Genomic DNA, 25786 nt, shown 5'->3' with positions numbered 1-25786 from the left:
TGTAGTTTTAAGAATTGAGTGGATAAAGAAAAATTATCAACAATGACTCACATAATTAATAACAAAAAAAAAATACGTTATAAAATTTCTTGCAGAAAAAGGGAATATGAAAACAGAAAAGGAACGCAATATATTAATTTGTATAGAAGTTTTTTAATACCTACGTAATTCTGATAAAAGTACGCAAGAAAATTCTTAAAAATTCAAGCCCACGAGAAATTCGGAAATGAAATTTTCGACAGCCATTAGTTCCATAATTAGTGGCTCTTTTATTTTGGTTTCAAAGGGCATTTTCGGAAATTTTTGACAAGAATGTCATTTAAACAAGTTTTGTTACAATAAAGTTAAAATAAGGGAGGTTGGTGTAATACTCCAAATCACATGGGAGGTTAATATGATAGAGGCAAACCAGGAGGTAGGGGTGTACATGGACCGGGTTGGGTTCGGGTTTTTTAAAGACCAAACCAAACCAATTGCATCGGGTTTTTAAATCTATAAATCAAATCAAACCAACAAAAGTCGGGTTTTTCAACTTCGGGTTTTCTCGGTTTTTTCGGGTTTTTCGGGTAAAGTCTTCATATAAAACATATAACTTATATTTCAAATATTTCTTTAGTCCTAGTAAGATACGACAATCTAATTAAGATATTTATTAAGAAAATAACACAAAACGTGATGAGAGATGATATTGTACTAAAATATTCAACGAAAAAAATCAGTGAAATTGCATAAAATAAAATTGTCATAATCTAAAAGTACTAAGTCATGCTACAATAAATACAACTAATTTATAAGGCATGTAAAAAATGATCATAATCATAAAGTACTAAGTCATGCTAAAATAAGTACGGCTACGAAGTATTAATTACATGACTAAATATTAAAGAAAAAAATAAAATTAAGTTATGTATTTTCACCTTCTAAACTAATATAAAACTAAAGAATAGATATCAAAATTATTGTCATTCCAGTGTTAGATATGAATTTCTTTTGTTAGCATTAGTATTGATTTGATTTTTGTTGAGTTTTATTTGAGTTACTAATATCATTGGGCTATAAAACTTATTAAACCATTCAAAAGTCTAATTCCAAGCTTGAAATAATATGTTAAAAGACAAAAAACTATGAAAAAGTTAAAGAAACATTTATAAATTACATTATAAATAAATATTTCTATGTATAAAATGTGTTTGAAATTTTATAAATGTAATGTCGGGTTGGTTTGATTCGGTTTGACTTTTTTTAGTTAAAACCAAACCAAACCAAACCAATAGTGTTTGGGTTTTTCTTTTTAAAACCAAACCAAGTCAAACCAAACCACTAGTCGCGTTTTTTTTTCTCGATTTGGTTCGGATTGTCAGTTTGGTGTGGTTTGTCGATTTGCTTTGTACACTCCTATCAGGAGGAGGCTTCTGAAATTATCCCTCTTTATAAAGTTACTCCATATGAATTGAAGAATATACATTAAGGAGAAACGTAAACCCACCAAATTGGATGACTAAAATTTGTCGCTAAGCTCTATAATTATTTGGAAATCTATCACTTTTAACTTTTGATCTTCTTTTTGCTAGACACAAATTGTTGTCCTCTTCCGTTCATGATTTGAGGCAAAAAACAGGGAAGAGGCTGCCCTATGTAGCTGAAAAGCTTTCTAAAACCAGGAAGAATAATAAAGGAATAAAGAAATAATCTTAGGTTAGATAAAGCTTAAGCAAGAAAGGATAAAGAGTGCTAGTGTTAAAAGGAAAAGGAGATTTTTTTTAGGTGTAATAGGGTAAGACAAACCAATACGTTATAGGAAAGAGCAACAAAAGGACAAAATGAAAGATTGTGGAATGACCTATACATTATTCTCCTTGTCCACAAAAAAAACAAAGGATGAAAGTGGGTAGCGTAGAAGATAGGAATTACATTCACTGAAACAAAAGGGGAGTGTATACTGTATAGTCATGCGTGTTGGTATGACTCAAAATTCTACTGTTTTTTATTTTTTTTATTTTCCTATTTAGAGATTTAGACAGAGTGGTATGTACGTAGTATGGAGTTAGGTCCATCTAATATTTGGCGTTCGCTTTTTGTTTACTCCATCTTTTTGTACCCACAAGCTATGCCTTTCTTGTAATTAATCAAACAATGTCAATCACTTCATCTCCTCTAATTACATGATTATTTCCTCAGTTTTGACAGAAAATGGGACTTGGGATCATTGTGATGATCAAGACATATGGCCGACTTTTCAAGGTCTTATAGTAAACTAAAATGTGAACAAAGAAACATGCCTCCCACCCCACCCCACACACATCTCTAGATCTCTTCTTTCCTTTTCCCCTTATTGGGAAAGAAAATCAGATCAGTTTGAATACCATTTTTTTTTTTTCTTATGCCTCATTCATCAAACGTCTCCTCAAGCTTAAAAGCCTTTCTGCTGTCACCACTCATTTACATTTTGTTATTGCTAATTTTCTAGGCCAGTTTGGACATGATTTGAAATTAGTGATTTGAAGTTCAAATTTTATTTGGACATGTAATTTGAATTTATTATGTTGTATTTTTTCTCATAAACATGAAAACCCACAATTTGTGAATACTATCAAAACTTGTACAATTCTTATACAATCTTACCAAATGAGCAAATTATAATTCATAAACAAGGTATCAGATTATCCTAAGGCGACGCATTAATAAATTCATATTTTGATGTTCCTTTTATAAATAAATGCTTGCTATTACCAACTTTCAAATGCACATAATTTTATAAAAAGCAATTGATCAAAAGAATCAACAATAGTAGTAACTAGCTATTCTTTGAAAGATTCTTCCACATGAACAATTTCTTCACGTCGAGCATAGTCTTTTCTTGCAAAATTTAAAATGATGGGCTTTCTTTACAAAATATAAACTTATGGGTCAAGTTTTACATTTAAAAAAAAATTGCAATTACAATTGGAATTTAAAATCTTATATTTTGGAGAATTTGGAATTTGAAATCATGATTTAAAATTGAAGGTGAAGTTTTGTGTAATTTCATAAACAAAGGGATTCCAAACCAAACGCCTACTAGGTGAAATTTCTAGCTTGAATTCATCCTTCTTGTGTAACTAGATAATAGACAATCCTGAGTTTCGGAATATCAAACCACATAGGTGATTATTTATTTTGATCTATTGACTATTGGATGAGAACAACTGATAGAAGATAGCAAAGCCAAAGTAAAGATCAAAACTTCACGTGACTTGATAGGATTGTCGAATAACAAATTAAAAAGTTACTGAGGCGCTCCTAAAAGAAGGAAAATATCTGTATATATGGATGTCACGACTAATCATCCTGTAGAAATCTAATAATTGCAACAAGGGTATCCATCTCTATCCATATCGAAAAGGAATTGGGCCTTGTTTGGTTGAGACAAAAGCCGTCGTGAACCAACAATATAGAGTAGGGCCACAGTCCCTATCAGAGGCATTATATTGTGGGAGCAGAGTTGCTCTTTTTATTGATTACCCAATAGAGGCTTCAAATATCGTCAAGACAATGTGGGCCATGAAGAAAGACAAGTTGACCCTTTAACAAGTTTGTTAAATTGGGCATATCAGAATCTCGCCCCTCATTCGAAGACGTGATCCCCTCAGTTCCCACTAAGATATGAGCGTGAGTAAGGGTTCAACGTCTTTTGAGAACCACAACAATAATTACCATTGGTCTAAGAGCAAAGGAACATATTATTTGTTTCTTCCATTATTAGCATCATACTTCCATTATTGTTTTACAAAAATGTTATAATCATGTCTTGACCAACATAAAAAGCAACCCAGAAACATGCAGAAAGTTATAATAAACTAAGAAAAGAAATTACAATCTTAGTGGTTGCAACAGAAATTTAATCCCATCACAGGTCTTCTTTCATAACTTCACCCAAAGTTCGTGGACCCACACTCACCCAGGAAAAAATAGACAATACAACTTAGTCAATTCAGAAAATGAGAAATATGACCTATCTAATATCTAATGTCAATTATGATCCATCTAATTCCCTACAAATTTCATTAAATTTACAATCACAGTTAAAACTCAACATGCAACATGATGTGAAAATTAATCATTAACTCTCAAGTATCACATTTCATCACTTGAAGATTATTGGTGAATTACAACTTCTATTCTTTCCACTTTTAGCTTTAGGCCTTCAGCTCTAAAGCCGTATGCATTTATTAGCATTTCAAATCAAAAAGTAATATCACGTTAATGAAGCGCTGAATAACTTACAAAAGGCATACCAAAGAAAAAAATTGTGCCAAAAAGCTGCTCACCAAAAGCTTGGCAGATAGCTAATTTATCTATAGCTTGTACAATTCCTTATTTTCCACAAATTGAGGCAACATCGAAGCTCAAATTTCCAAAGTGCCCAAAAATAAGGGCAATGCCAAATAAGTCTGCGGGCTCCTAGTTGGACATATTTTATTTGGAATGGAACCTGCTGCTAACCGCATCGTATGTGGGGAGTGAAAGAACTGCCATTCAGAAAGCAAATGAGAAAACCAACCCGAACAAGACAAAAAATAGGGAAGGAAAGGAGAACAATAAGTGAAAGGAATCACCGTCTCCATAGGATGCCATTGTCAGGGGAGAAGAAATAAGCTTTTGTGCTACGGAAGCAATATTATTTGCTGAAATTGCATCAATGGCTTTCAAGAAATGCTCCACTGGTTTCCTGAAGATCCAGAAGCAAAACAGAATAGAAAACTTTAATATACTCTAAACAATATGAGATATTTGCAAAAGGATTATGGATGAAAAGGCAAAGGGGCAAAAAAATTTAGTACTCCCTCTGTTTCAATTTGTCTTACTTTACTTTTTAGTTTGTTTCAAAAAGAATGTCTCTTTCTTAATTTGGCAACTCTTTAATTTTAATATCCCACATATCATGTTTAATATCACTAGATTAAAGGGCATTTTGGTACAGTATACATATCTTTAGTTTAAGACTTGAATTCAAGATTCAACATTTTCTTAAATTAGGGTCAAAGTCAAACTAAGACAAACAATTTGAAAAACGAGGGAGTACCAGGGATCCTACTCAGAATTTTTTGTTGAATCCCTACTTTCCCTTTTACAAAAAGCCTTATTGTTGTGCTCATGAAAAGAAATTGGGTGGTTTCGGTTTCTTTTTCTTGGGATCCCAATAAAGGCAATCAAAAGTTGACGAGTTGGTGTTCTTTAATCAGAAGATCTGCCAGCCATCGGCACTTTATTTCTGAGGTGCATAGATTCGCCATACTTTTTGAAAATCTAATTATTGCCAGATGTGGAATTTGGAGATGAATGCATTCTGCGACAACAATCCAGAGTGCATACCAGGATTGTGCACTTAGGAGTAGTCTGATACTTGCATGCACACAGAAATTGTAACTCTGAACGACGGTAAAATCTCTGTTTGAGCTTGTCTATACCCGTAAAGCCAATTGCGAGTATGACCAAGTTCAATTTAATTGGTTTTGCCTGACCCTCAAACATGTTATCTCCATTCCTGTACTCCTATTAAATATATGGGTTTGACAAAACCCACCTTTGACCCGTGTAATTATGGGCAGGTCGGTCTATGACTCCTTTCCTATAAACCCATTTTCAATCAGCGGCGGAGCTAGAAGGCGACTAACAGGTTCGGTCGAACTCAGTAGGTTTGTCCTAAACCAGTATTTGTGTTATGAAATTCACTAAATATGTACAAATTTTAAATTTAGAACCCAATTATTAGCACTTAAGATCGTCATTATAGAATTGTAACCCATAAAGTTCAAATCCTGGATCGGCCTGTTATATTACCCGTCCAAATTCAACCCAACCCATCCGCTTGCCACCACAACATGGATTGAATTTCTTCAAAATACACTTCCTTCAGATATACCTAATACACTTCATTTTGGGTCGATCAAAAATATTTGACCCACTCCAAATTCGACATTGCTCCATTTTTATATAATAATTCAATTTTTTAATTCTAATGTGATCTATCTCATCTATAAAACTAGTTCTTCAACCATTACTTTGAAATTATTCAACTACCACTAATATAATGTACAAGTCAAAATAGTTTCTCAGACTTTGTGTCTCTGATGGTTGTTAAAGTATCCCGAATGTGATAAATTGGAGTGACATCTAATGTGGGATTACAAGACGAATAAATTGCCAATAAACCCACCCAATCCACTCAAATATTTTATTTAAAAGTGGATCAAAGTTTTTAAGACCAATCCTTTAGCGGGAAGAGGAAATGGGTACGATTGGGGATTGATGGTGGAGGGATTTTGTTGCATATAAGTGTTGGAGTAAAGACCATTATGTGGAATCTTTGGTCGAGGAAGAGGAAGGCATGAACGGGTGGGAAGATGACAGCAAATTCTGGCTTAGGAGATACAACTTCACCAAAGGGAGCCGATGTTACCGTCATCGGGAGAAAAGGAGGTGGTTACTATAGGGTGGTTGGGAAGGACCAGAAATAATGTTATCCTTGCTTATATTAGAATCCCAACTCCACCCACACCCCCCCCCCCCCCAACACAAACCCTCTCTTTTTGAAACCATGCCATGTTATTATAATCCATCCTGGCCTTTCAACAGTAAAACCTAAATTCAGCATGCTAATCTTTTCTAATAAATAAGTCACCAAGCTAACATCAGAAACAAGGGCATACCGCTCTCCATAAGTCAAAATTTGTCTCCCAATATCTTCTGATGCAACCATCTACAAATTACAGATCAGCAATAAGTACATAACAGATACCGAAACTGCAGATAGATGTCCTGCACATCTAACAAATGATATTTAAAAGATCAAGCAAACATTACATACACGAGATTCCAGGTTCATCAGAATAGCAGACTTCGTCGACTGTTTTGCACGGTCTAGCTGTACCTGGTCAACTGCATCAGACAAGGCAAAGGTGGCAAAACGGTCGGTAATACGTTAATACAGACAGGATTATTGAATTAGCATATTAGTCAAGTAAAACACGTTCTCATGGGAAGTAAGTAAACTAGGCGGAAAATTACACATAAATTCAAGCATACAAAGTTATTTGTCAAACCTTCGCCAGGGTTTGCAACTGCAGTAAGCTCTTTAACCGCTACTTCAATAGCTCTTGGTGCAAAATCTGAGGTCTGAAGAAAATAACCAAAAAGAGACAAAAAACTAAGCTTTTAATTTAGGAAGACTACATATCGTGAACAAATAACATACAAAAATCTGGAAGTGCTTCACAGAATGAGCTTTGCTTGGCATATGCAACGGAATGTCATTTGTTGCATGACTAACAAGATCCAGAGCAACAAGAATTCAATTCATTCCCCAAAGGGAAAAGATCATACATGCAGTTTGGTTCACCTGATACATGGAAAACGTGTATTATTTTTTGGCGACTTACGACCTGAGTCATGGGCAAGTCGACCACATACTCCCTTTACTTATGGAAACTTACAACAATTTTTTTCATTTATAACTTACTACAATGTTAAATTGAATAGCGAAGAATTTCTGAGGATCCTGCCAACATAGCCCTCCTTTTGACTAAAGACAAAGATAGTTTGGAAATAGTTCCCTTTTTTATTTCCCTATGCATTCCTATGTTCGTATAAAGACCATGAAATTACTTCATTCAAAACCCTACACTCCTCTTTTAGCGGAAACTACCACCTATCCAGCATGCTTCACCAGCTCGACAGTTTGTATTATGAGAATTGCACCATCATTTCCATGCATACCAATATAAGAACACTCATGAGATTATCCAACAGAAGAAGTGAAATGATCATGATCTTCTAAAAAGTGAAATGCGGGTTCCAAAGACTGATCTTGAGCAATCTAGAGATCTCACCAACACTTGCAGTTGATGATACTGATTACTGTTATTGGAGAAACATTTTCTGCAATATTATCATGTGGCTTAGATTACTGGTAGGAAAAATTGGAATTAGAAAAAAGAAAATAGAAAAAAAAAAAAAAAAAAAAAAGGCATGAACTTGATTCCTTCAACCCAATTTATGTGAAGGTGTTTGACTTGGGACAAAGTTTAAGAATGAAAGGAAGACTTTTGAAACCGGTGGTCTAAAATAAGCCAAAAATATTTGTGTGGCTATAAATCATCTCAACAATAACAACATACCCAGTTTATTCCCACAAGTGGAGTCTAGGGAGGGTAGAGTGTACGCAGACTTTACCCCTACCTTGGGATAAAATGAAAAGTTTAAAGTTCTTTTTGAGACTGACTAAAAAGGAAAAACAGTCACATAAATTGGGACGGAGGGAGTAACTCCTTACTTTTCATAACCGCATTCCTCAAAAAAAGAATTATTTGGAAAACATGTTTCTTCAAGCAAAGGCAGAAAAACAAGTTTAAAGTTAGGGAAGATAGATAATTACTCAGACGAGGAATGTATAGCGGTATAAAAATGTCTCTATTAGATGTCAGATTTTAGTAAGTTCCAATGTATTTTGCAAGCATCAATTTCAAGTATACAGATCTAATTGAGAGGGTGCTGTATATCGTTAGCTGTAAGGCGGGTAAGCAAACATAAACGATAAGCTTCACATTATGAAGACATATATAAGCACACCTAGACACTCAAATAAAGCATAAATATTAGAGACTCAGTTTAGATAATAGCTATAAAAGAAAAAGAAAAAGGAAAGAGCAAAATAATCTCAAACAAAGTTGAGGTATAAGATTGAGAAACAGTCTGAAAATACCAGATAAAACAGTTAATATTAAGAGAGGTAAAGGATTAGCCATTTGACCATTGCATAAAAATGAAGTTTGGATAGCTAAATCACAATGAAAAAATTCGTAATACGTATCTTACTGTGGCTGCTTGAATTCCAAATAGTCCAGTGTTATTATAAATGCTGCTGAATGCGGAAAAGGCATGGATCTGTGGATATGCATTCAAGACACGGAGATCTGCTCATAATTGTAGCATAATTACATTAGCAGAAAAATGAGAAGAACCGAAGTGAATATTTCTTTAGACGAAAGAGAAAGATCAAACATACCCCACATTAAGGAAGACAATAGCCTATGGTAAGCAGTAAAAATCCACATGAATATCACGACGCTCATTTAATTGACCGTATCAAGATTCTTAAAAGGAGGAAAAGGGTATCTAGATTCTTAAATTGTGATTGTCAAATGGATCTGCATATGCTAAAGTGCCATATTAAGTAGCAATATATGGACAACTTACATAGTCTAGAATACATCCCTTTTCCGGGACCGCCAGCTGAGAAAGATCCACCTCCTCCCATAAGCATCTGTTAAATGCACAACTAATATTACCATCCAAGACCACATCCAACACAGACACTAAACTATCGCATAGATGGATACTCCAAATAATCACAGTGACACAAAGTAAGGTTATGGTTTTATATCTAATTATAGCTCATACTATCTCTTAGTAAACAAAGTCCCCAAATTGTTGACCACTATATACAAGACCAGTAATAACCTTTGACCTTTCAAAGAATTTGTCAAAACTATAGACAGACGTACATGCATAAATCCTCTCATTTTATTGACAACTTACATGCATATGTTCTTTACAACATTGTTTTTTCACGGTGGTATCCTTCCACCAACACAAGTACCGGCAACTCTATCCATCGAGGGTCGGACAGATAGAAATCTCCTAGTGTTTTTGCCTCCGCTGGAATTTCAACCTGAGACCTTATAGTTCTCAACCCACTTCACTGACCACTAAGGCACAACTGCGAGTTTATTATGTGTGTGATTTTATTAATATGTTTAAGAGAAACGTTTCTTGCATGTGCATCAATATATTGTTCGATTTCAAATATAAATCAATTTTTCCACTTTAATTGATATATTCAAAAGTTTGTGGTGTTCCTAGGATTTATCTTACCACAAAGTCGGGATAAAGACACAGAATTGTTTTCTTATGAGTTATGAGGAGCAGATTTTGTTGGGAGTTTTTCTGATGGATAATAGCTAGGTTATTGGTTAAGCTTAAAAGATGGTTCAACATCACATGACAACAGAAAGAACGGAAGAAAAAACACTCTTGGGATCACTTCTATGTCCCCTGGGCAACCGACCATTAGTTTAGTATTGCATTACACGATCTAAAGAAAAACATTTGCTACAAAAAATCATATTTAGATGAACTCTATGTGAAACACTACAGTGGTGTTTATAAATAAGACCTAAGCCGACCTCTGAAACGGTCCCATACACCAATTAGTAAACAAATCTTACAATCTACAGTACCAAAATTATTTCCAAACAAACTTCATAGACACTAGACATTAGAACAGACTACACCCGATCTTCTCCATATATCTCCAAAAAACAGCAAATACCCCTCCGGCTGGAAATATCCAGCAACCAGTAAATCCTCTAGATTTCAGGAAAAAGCAATAAAAACCCACTAAATAAGACTCTTACCCTGTATTGAAATACTCCCTTTCTGGTCTCATTAGAAGATGCAAGCATACAGAACTAACAATCTCCGAAAAAGTACTACCTTCTACACCTTGGGTAACTGATACACATACAACAACAACAACATGCCCAGTGTGATCCCACAAGTGAGTCTGTGGAGGGTAGGATGCACGCAGACCTTACCCCTGCCTTTGTGGGGCAGAGAGACTAATCTTTTTACAACTGTGGTGTCCGGACCAGCAGAGGTACCGTGTAACGCATGTTAGACTAGTTTTTGACACATGAGGCATCTAAATAACAGCATGAATAAATGTATTGTACTCTGAAATGATACAAAGATCTCTTAGTAATGGTAATACTTCAAGCTTAGGCCCTTTCCAATCTCCTATTATTGTTTTTTGTTGTAAGAGTAGGAGTTAAAATGATATTTGGTTTACTGCCAAAAGTATAGTGAGAGAAAGTAAAAAATAAGCGTTATTTTTTGTGCAACTCGGAGCAGAAAAGTTGTAGGCAAACAATTTATGGCATAAGAGTCTGCAAATTAAAACCTGTGAAAGCTATTTTGATGGGAAGACAGAACTTCTTGCTTTGGTTATATTCTAAATTTACTTTTTCTTTTTTAAACAACAGCCTAAAAATGTTTTTCTTTTTTCATTGCTCATTCTTCAGCACGCCCATCAACACATCTGGCTATGAATTTCTTGATGAACAGAAACCAGAAACAGAAACCAAAAGGGAAATCTTGAACAATAATTATAGTTTACATGAAAATTAAATACCTGAAGAACAGTTAAAGTCATTGCGTCCTTTTCCTTAAGCCAGCCACCAGGAACTTCAAAAGCAAGTGCAAAATGAGTCATCTGCTTTTAGAAAAAGCATAAAACCAAGTTAGTTGTCAAATCAACACATGTACAAAGAGAGGGGGAGAGAGGGGCGAGAGAGGAGAAAAATTTCAAGGACACACCCCTGAATCAGCTTGACGGCGGTAATCACCTCCTACATACATAGGTGTTGGCTCCTCAGTGCGGGGCACCTTAGGTAAGTCGGATAAAAGAGGCTCTGCAACTTTTAACAATTCTTCATGTTCAACACCTGATGCAGAAAGAACAATCCGAGGAGCAGTATAATTCTCCTGTAAGAATAAGAAACCATCAAAAAATGAAAATTGCTCTACAAAAGTAGTAAGAAGTCGACATCTAATACTTATCGTTTCCAAAAAAAAAAAAAAGTAATAAAAAGTTGGATCCAAAAAAGGGTGGCTGAAAAAGGAGATCAATTCTTTTGACACTCACAGCTACGAACTCCTCCAGTACAGTGCTGTTCAACCTGTTCACTGAGGCTTCTGTGGCTGCTAGAGAGTTCCCATATGGACCAGAATAACCGGCAGAGTGAACTGCCTCCAGAAGCAAGTGTTGGGGGTTTTTGGAGTATTCGTCAATCTCGGCTTTAACCTTCTCAAGCTGCATACGTAGAATAATATTACCGCAAATCCAACACAAAGAAAGAATTATATTGTATTTCAAGGACACCCAAGATGGAAACAGATAAGAAGGGAACCTGTTCGTTAACTTCCCAATCCAGAAATGCTGGATTTCTAACACAGTCAACAAGCAGCTCCACCATTTGAGGAACATATGTTTTCAACGCATCGTAAGTGTATATCATATGCTCTCGTGAGGCAGCAGCATTTACATTACCACCAATTGCTTCAACTTCCCGTACAATACGTAAGTGGCTTCGGTTTAATGTGCTTTTGAAGGCCATGCGTTCCGAGAAGTGTGTGGCTCCATATGAAGCTGGTGTTTCATAAATTGAGCCACAATCTACGTATAAGCCAATTGAGGCGGCAGGGCTCTGAACTCAATAAATTGGAACCTATTAGGATTCACTGTAACGATTAACTCAATACTTCTTCCAGGAAAAGAATGTTAAATGATCTTACTGCTGATGTTTCTGATGCTATTTTGAGACCATTTGTGAGAGTTGTTATCTTGGTCTTTCCAGGTTCAACATAATCAGGTAATGGTGGAGGGAGCTGAACATCCTTGAGGGCGAAGTCCAGAGGGGGTAATGAATCTGACCCGCCACCAGTTAACCAACTAAAGAGGCCCCCCGATGGCTTGGTTGCAACTGCAGTTGAGCTTGAAAATCTTGCCAAGACCCTACTGCCTCCACGAACCTATCATAGTTTTCAACATTTAGAACACAAAACAATACCAGAAGTGAATGACAAGTGCTTACCCAAAACACCCTGGGAAAAGGAGGACACAGGGAATAGTTTATTTTCCAACAGAGGATCTTTTTTATTGTTCCTTTGTGTTTCGCATTTCTCGTCAAACAAGTTGGAGAATATTCCATTACTCCAACCAGTGTTCTTAAAAGGGAAAAAACACAGAAAAGAGAAAATATCCATGGGGCTAGAAGCAAAAAGCGAGAAATAAAGTGTACTGTCTTAGAAGTGAGCACACAATTACCGAAAAATTAAAATATATAACTAGTATATGAATTTAGTACTATAATAATCAAATGTCAATTAAAACAATTATTCTCAGCATCCAATACACAACAATGCCGATATTAATCCAATCCCTCGACATTGAGAGTCAAAAAATGACCACTTCTCGTTGAATCACCTTTGAAGCACGCAATATTAAGCGCATGGTTTGCCAATGAAGGACTAACCCCTCGCTTTGATTCATCTCTATGGCGACAACCGGGGGCGGCTCAGCAAATTTGGTGGCTTCAAAGCCAAACCATGATCATCATATCATCATCATATCAAACCCGGATGTAATCCCACAATAGTGGGGTGCAGGGAAAGTAAGATAATACGCGACTACCCTACCAGGTAGGGGAGTACATTTCCGATTGACCTCGGCAACCCCATCTTTATCCGGGCTTGGGCTCGCTCGCATTGCGGGTCCCAAGCACCGGATAAAGGAGGAGGGTTGCGGGGGTCATGATGACGACCCCTACCCGAGCCAAAAATGCACCCTCCCCCGGTCTTGTATTGTGGGATTACACTGGGTTTGATATGATGATGATATGATGATCATGGTTTGGCTTTAGGCCACCAAATTTGTTGAGCCGCCCCCGGTTGTCGCTTATAGAGATGAATCAATGTAAAGCGAGGGGTTAGTCCTTCATTGGCAAACCATGCGCTTCAGAATATTGCGTGCTTCAGTGTGATCTCAACGAGAAGTGGTCGATTTTTTGACTCTCAATGTCGAGGGATTGGATTAATATCGGCATTGTTGTGTATTGGATGCTGAGAATAATTGTTTACCATGATAATGGGCCTTAATTTTCTTTAAAGATAATATGTGCTCACACACACACACACATTAATTAAAATTCACAGTTGTTATGTTTCATTATTAATTGATTTCTTCTACTAATTTATTTTCAATGTACAAAACTATATAACTGATCCATTTCATCTTTCTTACGACCTTGCTGATTTTAGATAAGAAAAATATAAAATTTGGCAATAAAAAGGAAAAGAAAGACAAATACAAAAAAGACTATTGAAAGTTCGAATAATTTTGTATCTAAATAAAGTTTTCATTACTTCAATTTTCTTGTTGAATGCTTTTAATAATTAAAAGGAGCATGCAATCTAGTCCAACCTACTACAGGCCTTGTATTTGCCTATTTGGATGAAGAAAAAAAAGTGGAGGTACAATTTTCTTATAAAAAGGAAAAATCAAGAACTAATATTTAGGTCATTTACTCCAATATCAACGGTATATGACCCAAATAGATTTATATTCAGAGGTAAGAAAAGGATCTAAATAATTTATTCATATAATTCCTAGTAATCTTTTTCAAAAGTAACTATCGAAATTCCAATGGTTAACTTTTCATTTTTTAAGAAAAAAGATACATATACACATATATTATTGTATAAAAATGGTGCCCCCGAATTTATGGGGCCTAAGGCAAAGGCCTTAGCGGCCTCCCCATCTAGCCGGCCTTGGCAACAACTGGATGTCTTTTACAGCTTGTTTGGATGGTTGTATCCTATTATACTGTTACGTTAAATACAATGTTTGTTTGGATTGTTACTCAAATTTTATTTTATAGTATCGTTAAATCATTAAATCATTGTTATGTAACGACGAAAAGTCTCCTTTTATGTAACGACCGATTTCATGTGGTCCCGTCGTTACCTTTTTTCCCTCATTTTGCCTTTGCTTATTATTTAATAATCCTACTTTATCCTTTACCCTACCTTTCTTTTATATAACTCTACCCCATACCCTACATTTCTTTATGATATTGCAGGTTTGTCCTTCATATTGCTGATGCGTGGCATTATGTAACAATGGAAAATATTGCAATCTATTCAAATGTTGTATTCTTCAAAACAATATAGTAGAATATGATACAATACAATATGTTCTGAAACGATAAGTAATAACCATCCAAACAAGTTGTTAATAATGCTGGTCCAAAGTACTACCGATTGATGGCAGAAAAGCGTATATGGATTCACACAATTAATTATTATTTGGGGATATCTTAGGATTTCAAGAGAGGTCGGGTCCATCAAAATGGAAAGAACACACTCTACTTTAATTTTCACAAGGGGAAAAACAAAAATTGCATCATTTTTCAAAAATTAACTGATAAAGTAACTTGGCATAGTCCCATTTCAAAAAAGAAGGTTCAAAAACCATTTCAAGAAAATAGCTTGTCCTAGTATAAATGAAAGTATGCATCTGCAATGGATCTTTTATTATATAATCTGCGACTTTACATTGAATTTTCCTTTTTCATGTAGCCGTTTAATTTGCAATAAAAATAACTTTTTTTCCGTAAATTTACACGTAATAGAAGTAAACACTTAGCTGTACAACGGATAAGCAAAATCTCAAATACTCAGTTACATTTCAGAATTTACTAAATAGGAAAATGGAAGAAATTAAGCATAAACTAATTTTGGAGGTGAAAGATGCATACATCTAGAGGTATTAGTGATCAAATCAGATCTAAATAACCAAACAAGGCAAAGGTCCCAATACAATCTAAGATTAACATTTTGAGATTGCAAAAACATAGGGCAATAATAATGTATTAGTGGAAGGGGTTACCTTAAGTGCTCTGTACATTATGAATTTGTATTTGAGGAAGCGATTACTGTCGCTGTGTTTCAATGGTAAGGGATTTAGCTGCCGATCGGAGATGAAGACGACTGAGTTGGTATTCGGAGCTTTGATGAGAATATTTGGGTGGATTTGCCACTTGCTGGACCTTTTTCAGATTTGAAACAGATATGCGAACAATACCCAATGCTCTCTAGAACTTGCATCTAGTGATTTTTATGTCCTTTTGATCTTCATCTCTACTTGCTGGGCCAAAGTGCACAAGTATTCATTTTTTGGGGTCACGTTTAATTTTAATTTATAATTTAGAATTTCTTGCAAATATCTTATTTTGGGAACAATTTAAGACATGAGACGGGGGATTTTTTTATTTATAACTATATAGAAGCGTCGTCCATCCTATATAAAAAAAAAAAAAAAAAAAAACTGTGGGCCCATACTAAACACCAACTAATATTTTAAAAAATGTGTGGGCCCCATACTAAACACCAATCAATTTTTTTAAAAGAAAAAAAAGTGGAACCCAACATTTTCAAACTCATGGGAAAAAAAAAAGTAGACCCCATATTAACAAAATCAAACAATATCAAACCATGCTTCGTCGTCCGTCCTATATTAAAAAAAAAGTGTGGGCCCCATACTAAACACCAACCAATATTTTTTTTAAAGTGTGGGCCCCATACTAAACACCAACCAATATTTTTCAAAAAAAAAAAAAAGAAGAAGAAAAAAAGTGAACCCACCATCTCCAAACTCACGGGAAAAAAAAAGTAGACCCCATATTAACAGAATCAAGCAATATCAAAAAAAAAAGTGAATTCCATATTAAAAAAACAAACAATGTAAAAAAAAAAAAAAAGTGCATCCCATATTAAAAATTAAACAATAGTCATGTAATTTGCAAATTATCCCATTAAATCAATAATGATGGATTCATTGCCACATGCGTGTCAACCCATTAGTGGGAGCAAATGAAATTATTGTACAGCAAAAAACATGGACCTTATATTATTACTTTTCTTCAAAAGGTTAAGTAGCCAAATCATACAATTTTCTTTCTTTTTTTATATTAACCTGAGGTGTAATCTAGATATTGAACTGTTGTATTTGCTATTCCGCCATGTTATTTATTTGTTACTTAAAATACTTATATTTTAAAATAAGATAGAATTTAATTACTTTTTCATTTTTTTCCTTACTCTAATAAATGTGAAAAGAGATTAATGTCATAAAAGAAAAAATAATATTAAATGGAGATCAAATAATTAATAAGGTAAATTAGTGAAACTATAATTCTAATTGACGTTTCCTTAAAAAATCGTACAAAAAATAACATGACAAGTAAAATGAGCTAAACCAAAAATATTTACCAAAAATTAAAAAATAGTAGTTTTTTATTTAAATAGAAAATCAAATTTCTACTTTGTTTCATTTTAAACATGTAAAATTAATATAATAATTTGAATTAGAACTATCCAAATCAAAATTTGATAAAAAATAATAGGTATTGTTTAGGTCCAATCTACATACATTAACAATAGAATATTTTACACATTTAAATTAATCAAATTAAAATTCAAAGTATCAACTAATGCTTAAATATTGTTATTATTTTATCTCAAAAAGAGAAAAATAGTTTCCTTTTAAATAAGTCTTCTCTTTTAAAAAGTATTAATAAATTTTTGCCAACTTTGTATTCGTAGCAAACACTAATATAATAAAGTTTTGGATACGGAGCACAAACTACAATGTTATATTAATCGTGTTTTGGACGTAATATATATATATATATATATATATAGCCTGTTTATAAGCAAGATCGTCGTCCGTCCCTTGGTCCCACTTTTTTATTTAAGGGCAAAAAAATGACATTTTATACTTTATATTACCAACTCTTCTAAAAAGTAGATAGAAATACTTTATTATATTTCTATTTTTTCTACTATATAGAAGCATTGGTTTACTCATGCTTCGTCGTGAGTCACTCTTAAAAAAATAGAAGAGCTGGTTTATAAGCAAGATCGTTGTCCGTCTTTTGGTCCCACTTTTTTATTTAAGGGCAAAAAAATCCTTTGTGGTCTCACCCACTTTTTTATTTAAGAGCAAAAAAATGACATTTTATACTTTATATTACCAACTCTTCTAAAAAGTAGATAGAAATACTTTATTATATTTCTATTTTTTCTACTATATAGAAGCATTGGTTTACCCATGCTTCGTCGTGAGTCACTCTTAAAAAAAAATAATAAGGTGGACCCCATACTAAAAACGCCAAGCAATATTATAAAAATAAAAATAAAGTGGACCCCACTCTCTCCAAACTCATGAAAACTCATGAAAAAAAAGTGGACCCCATATTAATAAAACAAGCAATGTCAAAAAAAAAAAAAAACGTGCACCCCATATATTAAAAAATCAAACAATATTCATGTAATTCCTAAAGTATCCTCATCAAGTCAATAATAGTGGATTCATTGCCACATGCGTATCAACCCATTAGTTGCACAGCAAAACAAATGGATCCCATATTATTGCTTTTCTTCAAAAGGTTAAGTAGGCAAATACATAGAATTTCCTTTCTTTTCTTATATTAGCCTGAGATCTAATCTAGATATTTAATTGCTGTGATTACTATTCCGCCATGTCATTTATTTGTTATGTTTACTAAAATAAATATACTTAAACTATTTATATTTTAAAATAAGATAGAATTTAATTACTTTTTCATTTTTATTCTTACTCTAATAAATGTGAAAAGAGATTAATATCAAATGGAGATCAAATAATGAATAAGGTAAATCAGTCAAATTATAATTCTAATTCACATTTCCTTAAAAAATCATGCAAAAGACAACATAACAAGTAAAATAAGCTAAACCGAGAATATTTACCAAAAATTAAAAAATATTGCTATTGTTTTATCTCAAAGAGAGGAAAATAGTTTCCTTTTAAACAAGTCTTCTCTTTTAAAAAGTATTAATAAATTTTTGCCGACTTTTTATTCACAGCAAACACGAATATAATAAAGTTTTAGATACGGAGCACAAACTACAATGTTATATTAATCGTGTTTTGAATATAGTATATATATATCCATAAAAACAGTACAAACTTATGTATGTTTATTATCAATATAATATATATATATATATATATATATATATATATATATATTATCACTATCCAAACACAACTACATATACATAAATACACTCTAATCCAAAGTGTTGGGCCCGTGCTGTAGGCCATCTAGTAACTATATATAAGAGTGGGTTTACCACTCGACATGCCTATGAGGGCATAGTTGACTTTTAAGAGCATTACTTTTTCTTTCTGCTTTGTTTTAATCTCTTCAAGATTTTCTTTTTCATTATTTTCTTCAATAAATAATGTGTTAATAAACTTTTCAAATTTTTTAAGTCTATTAGTAAAGACACAAATAAATTACATAGTGAAAGCGTAGTAAATTATTATTGATAGTTGGTATGTTTTATTAAGTAAATTCCTTACATTTCTTATTAATAAGTTTTGAAATATATATGTTTCAAAAATGTTTGTCCTCTATTTTAATCAAATTCGAGATTAAAGATATTTTTTTAAAAAAAATAACCTCTTCATTAAGTTTCATAAAATAAATATATAAAAGCTTCTTTTTTATAATTTATAATTTACATTTTAATAATTATATTTTAATATGCTTAATTACATATAAGCCTTACATGGGGTGCATGCGTAGAATTTTCATATTATAGGAGGTATCCGTACTGAATCATAGTAAGTTCATAAAATAATAAAGTTAAGCTTAGAGAAAATTAACAGAAGAAATTAAAAGGAGGAGGATTTAAATTGAACCAAAAAACACTAAGTGTGCGCACACATTTCATTAAAAAGGATTAAGAGAGAGTTAGTCTGTACTTTTATTAAAAAAATTCTATTGCATCTGAAGAGGGGGAATAAGAAAAGCAAATCATGTTACTAATTGATTCGAACCCTTCACTCCGATCGTTAAGGCAGGGAGCTTGCCAAAACTAGCGTTCAACCCATTTGTTTGTACCTAAAAAATAAAGGGCTATAACAAATGCTATTTAAATTGATTGAATTGTAATTGTGTTTATATAATAATACGTTCACAATTTTATTACTAAACTCATTTTTCGTGTTGGGCCCATGCTTGCACGGGCTTAGAATTTATCTAGTTTAATTAAAAGGCCTTTGATTAAGACTCAGTTGGGACGTAGACCCCGAGTTCTAACTTTTCACTATATAGCCCCCTTTTAGGATTAGTGACAATTAACTCAAATACCCTTTGTTTAAGGTTTCAAACCAACCCCAAAATTTTAAAAATACAAAGTAGTCCGAAGTAATAAATAATAAAATAAACTAAAGTTGTTATAAAATAAAAAAGCTAGAAGAAGAATATTGTGGAGGAAGGAGGACGAGGGAAGAGGGGAGAATTCTTTATTTATTTTGAGAAATCAAAATATGATAACTTTCACTATTTCATTGAAACAATTATCGAACTATCTTAACCAGCTGCCATTGCAACTAGTTCTGAAGGTATTGAATCAAAGCTGTAAAGGAAACAAATGATAGAAAACGGGTATGTGAGGAAAGGGAGAAGAGATACTATTGATTTAGATTGAAGAGAATGAATTGGATTAGTTACATTACAAACGTATGCACTGCTTATATTCAATGCAGTGTCAAAATATCTTGCAACAAACTAACTAATTAAATAACCAACTAGCATACTTAATAACTAACTGCTCCACTAGCTTTGAGACAGTTGTGTTACACCTCGTAAGATTTGCACATTAAGACTCGCTAGGTGTTAATTGTTTTATTGCGGACATTTTAGGTACCTCCAAGGATATACGAGATTATGTGCGCTTATCTTATGGTTATAAGGGGCAATTTTGGTCTAACTTGGAGAAAGAAAATCTCTTAGTATACGAAGGGTTTTGAGGAAGAGCAAAAGCCTAAGATGAAGTTCGGAAAGTCTAGCTTCCAACGCAACAAACCGCGCATCGATCCGACATCGGAATCAAGCGTTATGGTCATTTTAAGACAGGCCGCCAGAGCAGGGATTAACTCTGAGCGAACGCGCTTGGGGGTGGCACGAACGCGCAGAGGAGCCAGGGGACAACTCAGCGCGAACACGCCCTAAGGTGGCGCGAATGCGCTGAGCAAATTTTAGGTCGGTGCAGGCAGACCCTGGAATCTTATAAAAGGGGGCTTACCCCCTTATTTTTCATAAAAGCACCTCAAAACTCTCTCAAATATTCTGGAAATTCCTCCCAACTTCCATACATCAAATTTTAGCCCAAATCAAGTTTAATCTCCGGATTCGGGTTCGGACAGCGTATAGTTGCAGTTATAAAGCCGTATTGCGGCGAGTCTTGGCTTGAACTCAAGGTGGAAAGTGAAGATATTGTGGTTCTAGCGGAGGTAAGGTATGAATCTCCCTTTGTTGATATTGATTTAGGTTTGCTTACAGAGATAAAGTTATTAAATAATCGTATAACGAGTGGTTAGTTGAGAAATTTGGAAAACATCGTGAGGGATGTTTTATAGAGCATATTGGTATTGATAATGTTGTTGTTGATATTGGTATTCTTGTTGTTGTTGTTGGTTGTTGGATTATGATTTCGGGCTAGGCATATAAACATGGAGATACTGCCCGATTTTCGGCAGGATATGAAGTAGTTTAATTTGAAAGTTTAATATAAGTATACGACGATAAGTCTAACGATAGTATGAATTCTCTCAAATGTAGATTTGCGAGCTCGGGAGGATAAGAGTTAGTAGTAGGAGACAAAAAGGTATGTTAAGGCTAGTCCCTTTCTTTCTAAAGGCATGATTCCTACGTTATGATTCCATCTATGTCTTCCTGTTACATCCCGTAGTTTGGACGTTGAGTTCCGTAGGTGTCAACTGCTTAATTGTGAACACTGGAGTGATATGTTCCTATTTTATGGTTATAAGGGTCTACGATCATGTATGAGAAGTATTGGAAGGATTGGAGGTCAAATGGGCGAAAGATGAAAAATTGGGCGAACTGGGCAGAATTGGCCTTCGCGTTCGCGAGATGGCCTCTCGTTCGCGATGTCCATGGAAATATCAGACCATCGCGTTCGCGAAGGTCAATTATTGAGTCGGTTTTCACCGACTTTACCCACCTATATAAAGACCAAAATCTCATTTTTTTTTCACTCCAAAAACAGATCCTAGAGCTCAGCAACACATAAGGGTATTTGTGTCACAAAAAGTTGAGGGATTTGAGTGATTTTAACTAATTAAGGCTCGGGTGGTGTATAGCGGTGACTATAGGATCGTGTGGCGGTGGATTTTGGCTTGGATTCAAAGTGAATATTGAGGATATTGCTGTTTTAGTGAGACTAAGGTATGAATCTTTTCTTATTATCGTTGATTTAGGTTGAATCTTTTCTTATTATTGTTGCTTTAGGTTTATTTTCAAAGGTAGAACGATTGAATGAGCATATGGTTAATTTATCGGTTACGAAATCGGATAAACATCATATGAGATGTCTTATGGAGTATGTTGATGTTAGTGATGATGTTGTTGATGTTTGTGATGTTGTTGTTGTTGTTGGTTGTTGGTAATTGCGATTTCGGGCTAGGGATATAAACGGGGAGATCTTTGCCGAAATTTCGGCAGATTCTAGAAAGAGTTAGTTTGAGGGCTTAAGACAGGCCTATGAAGATGAGTCTAACAATAGTGTAAATTTTCTTGAATATAGATCTACGATCCTGGAAGGCCACGTGTTGAGTAGTTAAAGTTAAGGCGACCAAAAAGGTATGTAAAGTTATCCCTTCTTCCTTCTTTGACATGAATTACATAAAGTGAACAAACGACGAACACATGTGACCCCAGTGAACTCTAGTTCTCAGTAGTACTTGACATGATAGTTGTCTTTAGTCCCCAAGTGTTATTTCATCCTATCTATTCTCTCGAATCCCAAATGATGATTCATTTTGTACATGATTGCCCCTAATTGTCACGACCCAAATCGATGGGCCATGACTAGTGTCCGAGTTGGACACTTGTATACGAACCTGTTAGATATAATCAGATTGATACTAAGGACAATGTGAAAATCTGTAAAAGCATGCCATAGACTCATAATACCATATATTAGAATCAACCTATCTCCTGAGGAGTCACAATTAACCAAACATAACAAAATATGCAAGCCAACAAGGCTGCCACTATACACGGGAATATCCAAAACGAACTACATCTGTATAGCTGACCAAACCATATATACATTACCCACACATGTTTACATACCTTTAAGAGTATAACAAAGTCTATGTCAAAAGGATCTGTACAAAAATGACTCAAGCTCCGGGACAATGGAGCTCTCCAAGCAGCTGAATAGAAGTTCTAAGCCGGAGGATAACCAAACTGAGTATCTGTACCTGCGGGCATGAAACGCAGCCCTCCGAAGAAAGGGGGTCAGTACGGAAGATGTATTGAATATGTAAAGCATGAAGTACAATAATGAAGATTATGACTGAGTGGAAAGATGTCAGGAAATAAGTATGATAATCAAGGAATACCAAAGCATCTGTACCTTATGTTGAGAGTCATGCATATATATAATATACCGTACCCAGCCCATTATGGGACTCGGTGAAATATAATATACCGTACCCGGCCCTCTAGTGAGGGACTCGGTGAAATATAATACGTACCTGGCTCTCTAGTGAGGGACTTGGTGATATATAATACGTACCCGGCCCTCTAGTGAGGGAATCGGTGAAATATAATATGTACCCGACTCTCTAGCGAGGGACTCGGTGAAATATAATACGTACCCGGCCCTCTAGTGAGGGATTCGGTGAAATATAATACGTACCGACCCTCTAGTGAGGGACTCAGTGATATATAATACGTACCCGTCCCTTTAGTGAGGGACTCGGTGAAATATAATACGTACCCGGCCCTCTAGTGAGGGACTCGGTGATATATAATACGTACCCGACTCTCTAGCGAGGGACTCAGTGAATAATGCAATGAAACTGTGCACGAATAATAGGAGCAATCATGTACAAAATGAACCATCATTTGGGATCCAAGAGAATAATTAGAATGAACAAACACTTGAGAATCAGAGACAACTGTCATGTCAAGTACTACCGAGAACTAGAGTTCATTGGAGTCATGTATGCTTGTCGTTTGCTCATTTTATGTAATTCATGCCAAAGAAGAAAGAAGGGATAGCTTTACATACCTTGAAGCTTATTTATTCGCTCAACTTCTACTTCTCGAACTCGCAAATCTACAATCAAGGGAATTCATACTATCGTTAGGCTCGTTATCAAGTGCTTACCTTAAGCCTTTAAATTAACTCTTTCTAGAATCTGCCGAAATTTCGGCAGCATCTCCTCTGTTTATATGCCTAGCCCGAAATCTCAATTCAACAACCAACAACAACAACAACAACAATACCAACATCCGCCACGATACCATTACTACCAAAATACTCGTAAATTATTCCATATGATTTTTATCCCATATTTCCGCCAACACAATTATGATACGGCTATTTAACAGTTCTATCTCGGTAAATAAACTAAGATTAGCATTAATAATAAGAAATTCATACATTCCTCTTGATAATATTGCTATATCTTCACTTTTCCACGTTAAGCTTAAGCCACAACGCGTCACTATGCGATTTTGTAGTCGCAACTATATGCCGTCTGGACCGGAATTTGGGAATTATACCTGATTTAGGCTAAAAGTTGGTGTTGGGAGTTGGAGAGAAGTCTCCAGATTTTTGGAGAATATTTGGGGTGTTGAATGAGGAAAATAAGGGGAATAACCCCTTTTTATAAGGTTCTGGGGTCTGCCTGGACCGACATAAAAATTGCTTATTTTTCTGTCTGCGCGTTCGTTCAGTAAAAAGGTCATAGCTCTTTATCTCGATATCGTATGAGGGCCCACGACTTATGGTTGGAAAGTTAATTCAATTATCTACAACTTTCATTTTTGGTGTAATTCTAAATTCCAAACTTACAATGGCTTTTTGGCCTCTCCAAGTCAGATCATCCAAAAACGTATCCTTAAATCATTCTTTTGGAGGGCTTATGCCCATATTCGGCTCAAGGATCCTTCTTAAGACTTGCTCAACTTCCCATGTACTACTCATATCACTTTTCATATGTCCTTTATAAAATCCCGATATGTGGGCCCCACCTTGACTTACGATTACGAGGGCTATTCATCAAGTAATGTATGAACTAATTTACACTATACGGGCTCCAAATATATATATATATATATATATATATATATACTCAGATCATATAATCTTCATCCCCCCGACACGAGCCTCAAATTTGCTCAGCGCGTTTGCGCGCTATGGTGGCGCGTTCGCGCTGAGTTGGCCCTTGGCCTCCTGCGTGTTTGCGCAGACTATTTTCTTGGCCTGCCATTCCAACTTGTAACATCCATATCTCCTTACCCCAATGTCCTATTGAGGAGCGGTTTGTTGTGTTGGAAACTGGACTTCATGAACTTCACTCTGGGCTTTTGCTTTGTCTCAAAACTCGTCATGTTCCAAAAGATATCCTTCCAATACTTCTCATACATGATCGTAAACCCTTATAACCATAAAATAGGCACATATCACTCTAGTGTTCACAATTAAACGGTTGATGCCTACGGAGCTCAACATTCAACTACGAGGTGTAACACTAACACTAAGTGGTCTGACGTCGATAATAACTCTTTCAAAAGATATCCTGAGATAACATGATTGTGCGTTCACAAAAGAGTCTTCATACAGGATAATGAGTTACTAATGAAAGGCTTGGCATTCGTATACATTTTCACTGATTTCACTGAGTCCTTTACTAAAGGGCCGGGTACAGTATATATTTACATTTCATCGAGTCCCTTACTAAAGGGTCGGGTACGGTATATATTTACATTTCACCGAGTCCCTTACTAGAGGGCCGGGAACGGTATATATTTACATTTAACCGAGTCCTTTACTAAAGGGTCGGGTACAGTATATATTTACATTTCACCGAGTCCTTTACTAAAGGGCCGGGTACGGTATATATGTATGTATATGACTTCACTCACCGAGTCCCATAATGGGCCGGGTACGGTATACAGAGTATATATATATATGCATGACTCACAACATAAGGTACAAATGCATTAGTATCCCTGATTATCATACTTATCTC

General features: G+C 34.9%; 1 protein-coding gene across 1 annotated transcript; it reads right to left on the bottom strand.

Annotated features, from left to right (window-relative positions):
* Window positions 1-4092: 4092 nt before the first annotated feature.
* Window positions 4093-15773, bottom strand: LOC132068813 (mitochondrial-processing peptidase subunit alpha-like). The gene is made up of 13 exons (XM_059462549.1): window positions 15548-15773; window positions 12394-12630; window positions 12009-12305; window positions 11744-11911; window positions 11416-11583; window positions 11231-11311; window positions 9235-9301; window positions 8854-8951; window positions 7083-7155; window positions 6848-6918; window positions 6690-6739; window positions 4596-4708; window positions 4093-4508 (listed from the first exon to the last, which is right to left on the bottom strand). The coding sequence occupies exons 1-13, from the start codon at window positions 15563-15565 to the stop codon at window positions 4456-4458; spliced, it is 1494 nt and encodes a 497-aa protein (XP_059318532.1). The 5' UTR covers window positions 15566-15773; the 3' UTR covers window positions 4093-4455.
* Window positions 15774-25786: the final 10013 nt, after the last annotated feature.

The sequence above is a fragment of the Lycium ferocissimum genome, chromosome 8 (genome assembly GCF_029784015.1).
Source record: "Lycium ferocissimum isolate CSIRO_LF1 chromosome 8, AGI_CSIRO_Lferr_CH_V1, whole genome shotgun sequence".
NCBI lineage: Eukaryota > Viridiplantae > Streptophyta > Magnoliopsida > Solanales > Solanaceae > Lycium > Lycium ferocissimum.
Note: the sequence above shows the minus strand (reverse complement) of the source record. Positions and strands in the feature narration are given on the sequence as shown.

Bases quoted from the DNA above. Each gene is read 5' to 3' on its own strand.
- LOC132068813 (XM_059462549.1), bottom strand. The intron at 11,912-12,008 runs GTTCCCTTCTTA...CTACGTATGCAG, and splicing joins ATTGGGAAGTTAACGAACAG to CTTGAGAAGGTTAAAGCCGA. The intron at 4,709-6,689 runs GTATGCCCTTGT...CTGGATCTTCAG, and splicing joins ATTTTGACTTATGGAGAGCG to GAAACCAGTGGAGCATTTCT.